We start from the raw sequence: 12,200 nt of genomic DNA, 5'->3' as shown, positions 1-12,200 counted from the left end.
CCGGGAGTCCAATTATCCACAGATCAATACAAAGACATTTAGTCTTCTACATTTTCTGTCATACATTGTTAAATTAGGGCACCAACATAACTGAGGATGTGATATCAAAGGGTTAAAATTAGATTTTTTATTTCACTTTCATTTTGTGTTAATTGTATCCATTGTTCTCTCTGATGGTTTGTTTATGTCGGTTATACTGAGACTGTTTCGTAACCACTCAGTAGTTTTGAGGTTTTGGGTTCATCTCCATTAAATTGCGTTTATTAATGTGTTTCCTGTTTTTTCCCATCAGTAAACAAAGAGGAAGAAGAGACACTGCCGCTCTAATCGAGCTATTAAATGTGTGTGAAAGTGTTTTAAAGTGTTTTCTTTCTCCTCCGTACAGCGGTTACTGTGGCAACAAGAGCTGAAGTGACTCAAGCACACTCTCTCACACACACACACAGTTTTTACCTTCATTTCTTCAAAAAGCAGAAAATCTGGAGCATCCTGGGAAATTTACATTAAAAGAAAGTACAAACATTATTTACCATAACCACACATACATACAATAATACAATATAATGTTCCTCAGTGAGAACAGAAACCTGCTCATTGTTCTCTGCAGGTTCTTTGTCTGACAGCGAGGACACAAACACTAAAAACACTTCATCTGCATAAAATGTGTTTGTAACCAAAACTCACGACTTCAGCTCCACATTCAACTGAACCTGTTCGATATTTCACACTAACACACTGCGTTCACACTGGAGTCAATTCAAACATACGTCTCCTCTGTATCACAGCGAGGTCTGACACAGCGCGGTGCAGACGTTACGGTCCGAGCTACCGCTGAATGATAACAGTTCATCACTGATGTAAAGCAACGTTTCCTCACAGTAGAATATTCTCCAGGATTCTTTTTAGGCAAATCCACTACTGTTTGTGGTTCAAGTTTAATTATTAGATTAAACAATTAAGAAGGCTCCTGGTTTGCCAACTCCCCCTGCTGGTTCTTCTGGAGCTCCAAAAAGTTTGAGGGCTTTCTGGATTTGCAGCATTTAAAGGAGGAGACAATAATAATAAACAATAAATAAACAATGAACGTTCTTAAATTAAATACTTTGTCATTTATTGGACTCATTAAAAAGTTGTACACAAATATTTAAGAAAATAAATTACCAAATACTTTAACAGTTAATACAAATAACTTGAAGAGTTCATTAAAATGAAACGCAGTCACATAACTTGAAATACAGAAAAACAAATATAAATACATCAGTTGAACCCGCAGTTACATGAAGGCTTCGATCCGATCCAGCAGCTCCAGACGTTTCATCCAAACCGCTTTTGTCAAGAAAATATCTGTTAAACAGAAAACTACAAAACCGACTGTACAAGAGAAATATTTACAACGTTTCAACAGACGATTGTGACGAGTTCAGGCAGCTGAGTGCAACGAAATCATCAAAACCAGAGAAATATTCGTTTATTTCTCAAAATAAAAACGAGAACACGGAGAATCCCAACAGAGAACTGAGCTCCAGATAAGTTTTATTCTCTCAGACTTTGTTCCTTGCAAAAGCTCTTAAATCCACTGCGTAAAACCACTGTTTTCTTCCAGATTCCTTCATCGTTCCTCATCATGAAGTCTCTTTACGTCCTCTTCGGTATTCTTGAAGAAGTTAAAAATGATTCCATAGTTCCTGAAAGTTTTTTGGAGGTTTGTGGTTTGTTTATTGACCCTGTTGGTGGATGGACAAACTCACCCAAAATCTAAATTTAGAGCCACTGTGAGGAAATAATACAAAGTTTGAGATGAAAAAATAATTTAATATCATGAGAAAAATAAAATAAACCTAATATTTCAAAAATAAATGAATAATTTCACGAGAATAAAGTCTGAATTGTTAAGAGAATACTTAAGATAGTTTCCTATTACTTTGATTGAATATTCAATCTCATAATATCAAATTTTCTCATAAAATTAACATTTTCTTAAAATATTTCTTTCTTTTTCTTGTAATATTAAAACTTGTTCCCCAAAATTCTCTCACAGTGGCTCTTAAACTTTGTTATACTTGAGTTTATTCACTTCACGTCTCTATATTTATGACGTAAACTTCCTCATCGGGAAAACGTCGTCGTTTTTGAAGAACTCTCAGCCAATCAGACGGCTGCCAGAGGTCGTTCCACGTGTGACTCCTTTAGTACGACGGGTTGATGTCCGACGTGATGGAAGAAACAGGTCTGATAAAAGTTTTACTCCCTGTGGTTTCCAGCAGTTAGCGTGTTAGCTTTAGCCCTGTAGCGTGGGAACAGCCACCTTCTGCATCCCCAGCATGGAGTCGTAGAAACAGTCCTCGTTAATCATGGAGGTCAGGCTCTGAACACTGAAGTCTCTCTCCAGGTCCAGAACTTCTCCTCCAGGACTTCGACGCAGACTGGAGGTCCGTCCCGTCTCCTCGTTCCTCCGGTCGCCGCTGTGAGACGCTGCCACTGCTGCTCCTCGCTCGGCCTCCTCCTCCTCGGTGAAGTTTAGCCTCTGCAGCTGAGCCTCCAGCTCGCTGGTGAGGGAGCAGAGTCGGGTCCTCTTCCCTGAGGAGTCGGAGGGGGCGCGGCTGGGCAGCAGGGGCTCCGAGCAGGTCTCTCCCAGGAGGAAGCCGGCGTCGGGTCTGCAGCTCTCCTCCGGCTGACGGTGGGTCGTCCTCTGGCCGTCGGAGCGACAGCGCTGCTGCCTCCTCCTCCAGGAGCCGCTCCTCTCTGCCGTCGACAGCCTGGTCCTCCTCAGGGAGCCGGTGGGCGCTCGGTCTCTGAGGAGGGAGCGAAGAGCTCGTAGCACGCTGGCCTTCGTCTCCAAACCACTGAAACACAAACAGCACGATGCTCAGGCAAACACATTGATTAATCTGTTGATCATAAAACATCAGAAAATTGAGAAAAATGTCCGTCAGTGTCCAAAGAGACGACAATTGATTATCAACAGTTGCAAATTTATTTTCTGTAACTAATCTGAATCTTGATTGATCAACTGATTCTAACCTAAAACCAAGTTCCAGAGAGCTAACGTTATGCTAGCAAGATACAAATTAAAGATTTACGCGAGACCGTGGTATAAATATATTGATTTTAAATATTTTCCAACAATAAAATGAGTTTATTGTTCTGTCATTAATTCTGAAAGATCATTTATAAACTGTAAACGGTGAAACAGTAACAAGCGCTCTGATCTGATTGGTTGTTACCTGCTGCAGAGCTGAAACACCGTCTCCGGTCGGCCCTCCACCTCCGACCTGCTGTGAACCAGCTCCCAGACACACGGGTTCTCTGAGCCTGAAGACACAAGATAGTAGTAATACTGTAATAGTGCATAAATACTCTGTTACAGTCCACCATTCAAAATATGTAAAAGTACCAAAATTAAAAGTACTCGTTTTATAAAATTATAAAAATAATACATATTGTATTATAGGATAATAGGATTCAATATGTGATGAATAAGAACATAATATCTGTCAGGTCAATCTATCAGAGTATTGATTGATCGGTCGCTCACCTGTGATGTTGGCCGGTCTGACTTGAACCGCTGAAACTGGGATTAACCAGCGGAACCTGAAGGGGTCCAGATCAGCTGAGCGGGAGCCGGTCTGTCCGACAGAGAACATTATATTATATTATAAAGAATTATAAAGTACGATATCATACTGACGTTTCCGTCCCTTCAATATAAACTGTGTCTACTTTGTATACTCCATCATATAACTCCATAATGACTTCCTTACACTGATTTAATCCAATAAAATGAAAGTAAAAGGATCAAGTGAAATATTGATGGGGTGTCCAGAGGGTAAAATATTTTAAATGAGAAAAAAATCTAAATTGGTAAATTAAAACATTTATAAATATGGGAACAAAAAACAGAATGGGTTGTTTATTTATTTTTTTTAAACAAAAAACGAAAATGAGTTTCTGTGTTATTCTTGCTGTGTATATATATATATATATATATATCCTTTTGACCTTGTATAAAATAACAGTAATGTGTAATAAACACACTCACCATCCTCTTCTTCAGCTTGGCGCTCTCCCGGTAAACCAGGATGACGGCCCGTTTGAACACTGAGGAATGAAACACAAAGTTAGTCCCAGTGTTCGCTCTCTACTGCTGTCGGCTGCGATCACAGTGCGTCTGTACCCACCGAACAGTGTGAGCTCTGGTTCCTTCCTCAGTCGTCCCAGACTGGGCAGCGGGTTCAACCAAACCACAGAGGAATGGACCAGAAACTCCCCCATCGAGATCTCCGTCACCTGAGGGGAGGGTTTTAAATCGTGGTTAACTGCAGCCCCAATAGTACTGCTTTGGTTTTAGGAAAGGGAGAAAACTGGGTCCGGCTCATTGCGGCCAGAGCTTTTGGGGGTTTTGGGCTGAGAATGTGTTTCATTTTGCGGCAGACAGGCCAGTTTTGGGGCAGTGTAGAGCTTTGATCGGGCCCAAAACATTCTGTGCGAGCCCGAACTGCGGAAGCAGTTCTGGGCCCGAACCCGAATTTCTGCTTAAAATAAATGAATGATTTAAATAGTTCATTAGAAGTTAAAGCAAACTACATGTTGCATAATTTAGTGCCTGATCTATGGCAGCTGTTTTGGGCCCGAACCTGGTGGGTCGGGTTGGGTCCAATCAGGGAGAAGATTAAAGCTCGAGGCCAGAGTCGCCATCCAGTGAACTTCTGGTGCATTATTGATTAGTCACAGTTGGGTCGAACCATTTTTCTTTATATTGTTAAAGCTGCAAAGTTGTTTGTAATAAAAGAGTCAAATAGATGAAGTAATCTCCTTCTTCAGTCCAACAAAAGCAGGACATTGAAACGTATGTATTCTTGGCGTCCAGCTGATGTCAGTGATCAATAACGTCCATGGATCGTCGATCAGTGTGTACGATGTGTCCGTACCTGTTTGTGAGGTCCGCTCTGCTCTGCAGCCAGCTGGTCGAACACAGAGCCGTAATCCTCGTAGATCTTCTGCATCTCATTGATGTGACTCGCCACCTTCTCCATCGCTCTCAGCGCCTCTGTGTGGACAACGAGGGAATTACAGGCATGGAGGAAACATTCACATAAATAACCAGTTTACCAGGGTGAAGTGCTGCTGGTGACCTCCGCGGGTGTGTCGTACCTGTCAGGTGTGCGTGTTCGGGGCTCTCGGGGTCGGTCAGCGACACCAGCTCTCTGAGCAGCAGCGGATACTTCAGGACTCTCTGAACGGGTTTGATCAGGTAGGACTCCAGAGAGGACGAGTGCTGATTGGTCGGATTCCTCGCCTCCAGGAAGTGCTTGAAGGCACCGTCTGTCTTCGCTGTAGGAATGACATCATCATTTAATTATCAATGTCCAGATCAATCATTTCATTTTATTATATTATATTTTGTTTTGTATATTTATTTTTGATTTATTTTGTAGTTGTTTAACCTTTATTTTACTTTACTTGATCTTTTATAACTTTTTCTTTCTTATTAATATTTATTTATATTTTAGACATTTTAATCTGTTTTAAAAAAACAAGATTGTTTAATTTCTACATTATTAAATCCCTAAAGTATGCTGGGACATAGAAACAGGAGACAGATTCAAATTATTTCTAGTTAATGTAAATAAATAAATGTAAATGGAGGATTTGGTTTCGTGCGGCAGATCAAACGTTACCTCTCTCCAGGACTTTCTGCACTTTGATGTGGTTTGCACAGAAGCCGCTGTAGTGCTTGAAGTGGTCGGCGTAGTAAAGGAAAGATCCTCCCAGCGAGAAGAGGAGTTTCTGAGAGGAAAGAGAGAAGAAGGTTTAATAATCAGATTAAATCCACTGAGATGAAAACGTCTGAAGACACTGCTGCATGTGAACCTTGAACTGTCCGGGCGTTTCCAGGGTGCTGAAGTTGGGACAGGAGGCGATTTTCTCTTCCAGCGTTTGAAGGAAAACTCTTTGGAAGTCCAACATCTCGGGCAGACTTCCGAACAACGCCTCCATCTGAGGGAGAGACGCTGCGGTCAGACGACAACAAACTGACTTCTCGTTAAAGCTTTTTATTTTTCATTAATTTACCTCTTCTTTACTGAGGAAGGTCTCCTTCTGCAGAGGAGTCAGGTAGATGTCAAACAGACAAACCAGATCCTGAAAAGAGTTTTATAGAAGGCAAAGAAATTCATTTATTAACACAGTAAAAAGGAATAAAATGTGATAAATGAACTGAATCTACCATCTTTACCAAAATGTTTGGTATTTCTAGTACAATAGAATAACAGAAAAAAGGCGTAATGAGATTGTAGTTATTTAGTAAAAATGAGAATTATAAGCAGGATTTTAATCAGTTCTTTAAAAAATACAGGACACATTTTTGATGCTAATAATTTTGGTTTCCGTTGTATTTTCTAAAAACTTTGTTCTGTTGTCTTATCACATACATCAATACTTCATATTGGGTCAGTGTACTTTTGGATTTTTTGGTTACCATTTATAAATAGTGGAACAAAAAAGGGAAAACGACCCCTTAAGTTTTTTGTTTTGATGTTTCCCATATTTTTGTTTCGAAAATAAAAACAGAAAAAGAAAAACTTGTTTCCTGATTCTGATTTTCTAATTCCAAAACGAAAATCTGTTGGGTGCAAAGTACACAGTATTAGCAGCACTATGAGTTACATTAATACTGCAGTAGTAGTATTAAAGGTGGAAATAAGAGCATTATTAGCTGTATTAGCACTATTCGCAGCATTACTATGAGTTGCAGTGTTACTGACTTTGACGTAGGACTTCTCTGTGTCGACCAGCTCCTGGATGACTTTACGCAGACGCTGACACACACTCAGGTGGGCGGGGCTAGTGGGCTGCAGGCCGACCTCTCTGCTGTACGGGTTCCTTGGAACATCAGCCTCCGCCGCTCGGCCTTCTGGGAAGGTCTGGTACAGGGAGTAGACCCGGTCCACGTTCTGAAAGGGTGGAGGGGGGCAAAATAAAACCACGGTCCAGTAACATTTGGGGCATTTAGATGGTTTTCATGTTGTGTCGCTGCCTCATCGAACAGAAGAACATCAGGAAACTGGTTCAGTTTGACCCTGAAGGAGGACGAGGTTTCAACCAACCAGCCGCCTCGTTCATCATCATAATCTGTGCTGCCAGACTCTAATAAAGTGCTGCAGACAGTCTGATAAATTCAGTGTGCGTTCGCCTGCAGCCACAGCTTTTAATAACAGACCAGGACGCGTCACATTTACAGCACTTTGAACTCATCTCACTGCTCTCTGAGACTCGACGTTCCCTCTCAGGCAGTTTAGATTTAATGCTGTAATGAAGGTGAACAGAGTCCAACCACAACTGCTGTTTAAAAGCACAGCGGAAACTATTCAACGAAACATCACTGATACTGCAGAGGAACACAACAACAAGATAGTTAAAAGATAATAGAGACATATAGATGTTACTTTTATCTTTTAACCATCTTTAATATGTGGTTGTCTTTTCAACATAGATTAGCTTAGCACATAGCATATCTAAGCACAGGAAAGGAAGAAGATGAACAAGGTTCTTACTTAGTGTTGCTCAACGAAGTCCCACCTCTTTATGGACAGTGCAAAAAAGAGGCGGGACTTAGGAAAGGTCAGTTAATGCGCTCCACTCTGCTGGTTTCAGTCTTTCCTTCATTATTATTACTATTTATTACTATCATCAATAAGCTGGAAAAATACCCTTTAAAAGAACTCACACAGTTTTAACTGATCACAGCTAACATGAGTCGGTCACCATGACAACAGACAAACAACAACAACCCACAGTCTGTGTACCAACAGGACGATGCTCTCGTTGGGCCGCTGGCAGTTCAGGCAGCAGCATGTCACCTCGTCCAGCAGCCCCACCAGCCACTCCACCAGGCCCACGCTGGGAAACACCTCCCCTTCCTCCCCTTCCTCCCCTTCCTCCTCCTCCTCCTCCACCTCCTCCTCTAGTATCTCCTCGTCCTCCTCCAGTGGCAGCACCCAGCACAGAGCGCCCATGGTTAGAGAGCACGATGTGGGAGAAGCCTCGGACGGGGTCAGAGGTCGCCTTCGGGAGCCGTTACCACCACCACCGGAGGATGAGCTGGTCAAGAGCAACATCTACGAGTTGTCTCTGGTTCTACTGGACGCCATTAATCCCAACGGGTCAGACTTTACAAACAAACACTCCTGAGGCTGTAAACCCGGATTAACAGCCTGATCAGAGGTCACATGACACAGAAGGTGTCTGAGCTACAGGCGGCCCAAGAGGATTGTGGGAAAGGATTTCTGCAGGTGGGTTTGAGGAGGCTCAGTGATACAGAGTGACTGACTCTCACCTGTTTCTGCAGCTCGACGTCTTCAGACGGTTTCAATGAAACGGCGTCAAAAACAGGAAGCAGGACGCCGTCCGGACACGAAGAATCTGTGAAATCAAAACCAGGTTCCGAATATGTTCATTTTCATCTCGAAATTATAAAAATATAAAGATGTTAAGAAAGAAAAAAAGAATAAAGTGATGCAGGAATAAGTCATAAAACCTGGAACTGAGTTTTAGTGTAACATAAAATACGTCAGTGAATGTGAATGTGAAGCTTCAGCGTTTTATTTCTGGCATTTAACCTTCAAACCATAAAAATGGAGACTATCTTAAAATTTTGTTTTCCACAGAACTTATTTTCTGCAATAATCCAAAATCGAATGAAAAACTCTCTCTGGATTTTTGTCGAAGGAACCAGGGCGATGCTAACCTCCTTCCTGACCTTTGACCTCTGAGCCTCCTCTTACAGGGTTTCAGTTGATTAAACAGTTTGCATTAGTGTGTAAAACATTTTTTGGTGAAGCACTGTAACCTGAGATTAAACCATCTCTTTACACTCCTGCTGACAGTTTTCCCAGAATTCCCTGGGGGCGGCTCCTCTGTGCTGCAGGTCTAACTGTATCTGAGTGAGCATCGACCTGCCTTCAGAATAAAAGCTTTTAATTTGAGTAAAGGCTCCTCTGGGAGCTGCAGTTGGCTTCAGGCCCGATGCTCCTGCATTCAATACTGGTTTCTTCAGGAGTCTTGTTATAACAGATAATAACAATATAATAACAACAATATTATAATAATATAACAGGACCTTTGTTGCACATCATGAATCTTCCTGCATTTCCTGTTAAATAACAGCAAAATGCCAAAGAATAAACTTCAAAAAGACGCAAATGGTTTAGTAAGATGAGATCACACACACAAACAAGACTGTTATATTTCTACATTAAGTCCTTTCTGGTACATTTTTCTACTCTTTTGAAATTCAATAAAACACTGGCGATTCGGGGGATAAAGTACCATGTTTTTGTTTGTATGAACCTGAATTTGTGCTTGTGGTCCAGGTCTGGAAGTCCGGAGGGGCTGGGGGCTGGCAGGGGCTGGGCCAGACGGTGGCGGCGGTGGCAGCGGGCTCCTCGGGCTCGGGGGACTCGTCTCTCCTGAGCAGCAGCTGGAGCTTCTGGTGTCTGAAGAGACCCTGCATCAGGTCCAGATCCAGTCCGGACACAGCGGCCCCGTTCACAGCCAAGACCTCGTCTCCTGCCCTGAGGCCTGATGGGAAACAGTAGAATAAGTCAAACAGGGAGTCTCCCTCACACACTCAGACAGAGACACAGGGAGAGACGTGAGCGCCCCCTGCTGCAGGATGAGCAGTACTGCATCAAGGAAACATGAAGGAATCATGAAGGAAACATCAAGGAAACATGAGCAGGAATCAGAGGTCGAACCTTCTCTGGCCGACAGTCCCAGCGGGTCGACTTCACTGACGTAGACGTGGCTTCTCCCCGCTCCGTCCACGTGACCCGTCACCGCAAAACCTGCAGGGTGGAAAATAAAACAGGTTTTATATGTATTTATTATTCACACAAAAAGACACTTTAAAACATACATTCATTAATTTCACAGTTATTGTCTGAAGAGTTTACATCAGTTTGTCCTCACAAACATTTTTGCACTTAAAAACATCTTAAAACCCAACAAGGAAACTTCACATGGTTACTTCTTTCTTAAGAAAATATTCTGCGCTATAATGCTGTTTGTTGTTATGTTGTGTTCAGAAAGTCCGTACAAACGTGTCTTCTTACTGTCACAATTTCTTTAAATATGAATATGGATGCCAAATGTGCTCAAATTAAATTGTGTCCAGAAAATTGAAAAGTTTCCTGATTAGTCCCATTTTATTTTCAACTATGAAATGAATTCCCTAAAATAAAAACTTTTTCTCACCAAAGTCTTTAACAGCGTTGGTCCGACAGATGTTGAGTGTGAAAACGTCGAGGACTGAAGGCTGCAGCTCATCACTGACCTGAACAACAACAACAAGAGACACATTGATCATTCTGATGCTGATGGTTGAATATATATTTATTTAAATATTTTATATCTGAGTTATCAGAAAAACATCTCAACTAACGACTATTTGCATTATCAATTTGTCTGCAGACGTCAAAATGGAGTCCTTGAAGACCTTTAATTTATGATAATTTCTGATGAGGAAAATCCTTATTTTTAGGAAAATATTGGGCATTTATGACTTAAAAAATTAAACAGTTGCAGATTAAATTTCTTGATCGATTAATTGACATATTGTTGGAGTTCTAATCAGATACAATCTTGAATTTGTTACATTTTAAAAATAACTACTAAAAAAATTTATAGGATTTTATTCTAAAATAAATATTTTAATTATTTGATCATCGTTAATGTTATTATTGTTATTAAAGACGAGCAGTTTCAGTTCACAACGAGCAGAATGAAGATCAACATGCAGGTTTATGAGTCAGTGAATGCACCACCTGTAGAGCTGCAGGATGTCCTGCAGGGGGCGTCGTCTGCCTGTGATTAGACGCACAGTCGAGTTTCTGGAGGAATAAAAACACACACAGTTCATTACAGTCCAACTGAGTTAAATTCAACATGAAGTTCTTCAAGAAAAGACAGAAAAAAACATCTTAAATCAATCAGAAAGTAAATTTATCAATGAAGGAAAACACAGAATCAATAAAGTTGATGAGCTGCAGGTTTTAAGACAGTGTTCAATAACTGAAGCATCAAAACATAAAAACTATAAAAACAAGTCTCAGAAATCAAACTTTCTCTCCAACACTCGAACACAACAAAGACTGTATGTACCTGTGAGAAATATACTGGTTTCTGATTGGCTGAAAATCACAGATCAACCACAGAGGAGGAGAGGAAGAGAGGAGGAGAGGAAGAGAAAAGGAGGAAGAGGAGGGGGGTTAGGGTTAAAGAGAGGAGGAGGAGGAGGAGGAAATATGATGAGTGTGAAGATGAAAATGGAAAGCAATTAGAGATGAAACAGCAGCAGGACACAGAGGAGATGGACGAGAGAGGAAGACGAGGGAGGGAGGAAGGGGGTTAAAAGAGGAGCAGAAGAAGAAAGGAGGTGGTCATGTGGAAAGGAGAGAAGGTGGGGGAGTCATTTTCTGCCTCCACAGAAGGATTAATACTGAGGGACAAAGGAATTCTGGGAGAATAAAAGACTCTCAGAGCTTTTAATCCTCCTCCTCCTCCTCCTCTTCAGCAGTTTGCTATGAAGCAGCTGTCTGAATAAAGACAACCATCCTCTCCTCTTCCTCCTCCCTTTTCACATCCTCCCTTTGTTCTCCTCCTCAGGGGTTAAAGGTCGACAGGTGGCAGCAGACAATGTGACTAAATACTTGGTCCAGAAGTGTGTGGATCAACAGTTTGTTTCTGTTATAAAATAAAGTCAAAATTTTATTGTGAAAAATATATATTTCTAGTAATATTGTGATTTAATAATTATTTTTTTTACATCGTGTGAAAAGGCCAGAAGGACTTTTTTAGGGGGAATTTTGAAAAGTTAAAGTAATAATTTATGCAACCCTACAATGATAAAATGACTTCATATATGAGGTGATATATGAGGTGACGTTAGGGGCAGAAAGTCGGTCAGAGATTGAGGGTGCTGAGAGAAAGTGTGTCTATATAATGACGTCTTACTAAATGCAATGAAATTCATGGTTTTTGTATCAATTTGATATTTTGTAGCCTATTTAATAGTTATTAACAACATTTTACATACATTTTTACAACTTTTTAGCAGATAAAGATAAAACTAATTAAAAAAAACTCTATAAACACCAATGTACACATGTAAATTAATTATAGGTTTAAACATTTTTATGAAC

The 12,200-nt window shown here is 40.9% G+C and overlaps 1 protein-coding gene across 1 annotated transcript in view; it reads right to left on the bottom strand.

Annotated features, from left to right (window-relative positions):
- Positions 1 to 1,097: 1,097 nt before the first annotated feature.
- LOC118340420 (T-lymphoma invasion and metastasis-inducing protein 2-like) overlaps positions 1,098 to 12,200 on the bottom strand; it is a 22,788-nt gene continuing 11,685 nt past the window's right edge. The window contains exons 8-23 of the mRNA XM_035678382.1: positions 10,824 to 10,889; positions 10,255 to 10,333; positions 9,756 to 9,845; positions 9,349 to 9,579; positions 8,336 to 8,421; positions 6,765 to 6,953; positions 6,073 to 6,141; positions 5,872 to 5,997; positions 5,679 to 5,787; positions 5,152 to 5,331; positions 4,929 to 5,047; positions 4,179 to 4,287; positions 4,040 to 4,098; positions 3,536 to 3,626; positions 3,225 to 3,312; positions 1,098 to 2,843 (exon numbers count right to left, since the gene is read on the bottom strand). Of these exons, the coding sequence (XP_035534275.1) occupies positions 2,279 to 2,843; positions 3,225 to 3,312; positions 3,536 to 3,626; positions 4,040 to 4,098; positions 4,179 to 4,287; positions 4,929 to 5,047; positions 5,152 to 5,331; positions 5,679 to 5,787; positions 5,872 to 5,997; positions 6,073 to 6,141; positions 6,765 to 6,953; positions 8,336 to 8,421; positions 9,349 to 9,579; positions 9,756 to 9,845; positions 10,255 to 10,333; positions 10,824 to 10,889 (2,256 nt within the window). The 3' untranslated portion in view covers positions 1,098 to 2,278. The remainder of the gene's footprint in view (positions 2,844 to 3,224; positions 3,313 to 3,535; positions 3,627 to 4,039; positions 4,099 to 4,178; positions 4,288 to 4,928; positions 5,048 to 5,151; positions 5,332 to 5,678; positions 5,788 to 5,871; positions 5,998 to 6,072; positions 6,142 to 6,764; positions 6,954 to 8,335; positions 8,422 to 9,348; positions 9,580 to 9,755; positions 9,846 to 10,254; positions 10,334 to 10,823; positions 10,890 to 12,200) is intronic.

This window comes from Morone saxatilis, unplaced genomic scaffold, assembly GCF_004916995.1.
Source record: "Morone saxatilis isolate NCDOM2014 unplaced genomic scaffold, NCSU_SB_2.0 Contig7, whole genome shotgun sequence".
Lineage (NCBI taxonomy): Eukaryota > Metazoa > Chordata > Actinopteri > Moronidae > Morone > Morone saxatilis.
Note: the sequence above shows the minus strand (reverse complement) of the source record. Positions and strands in the feature narration are given on the sequence as shown.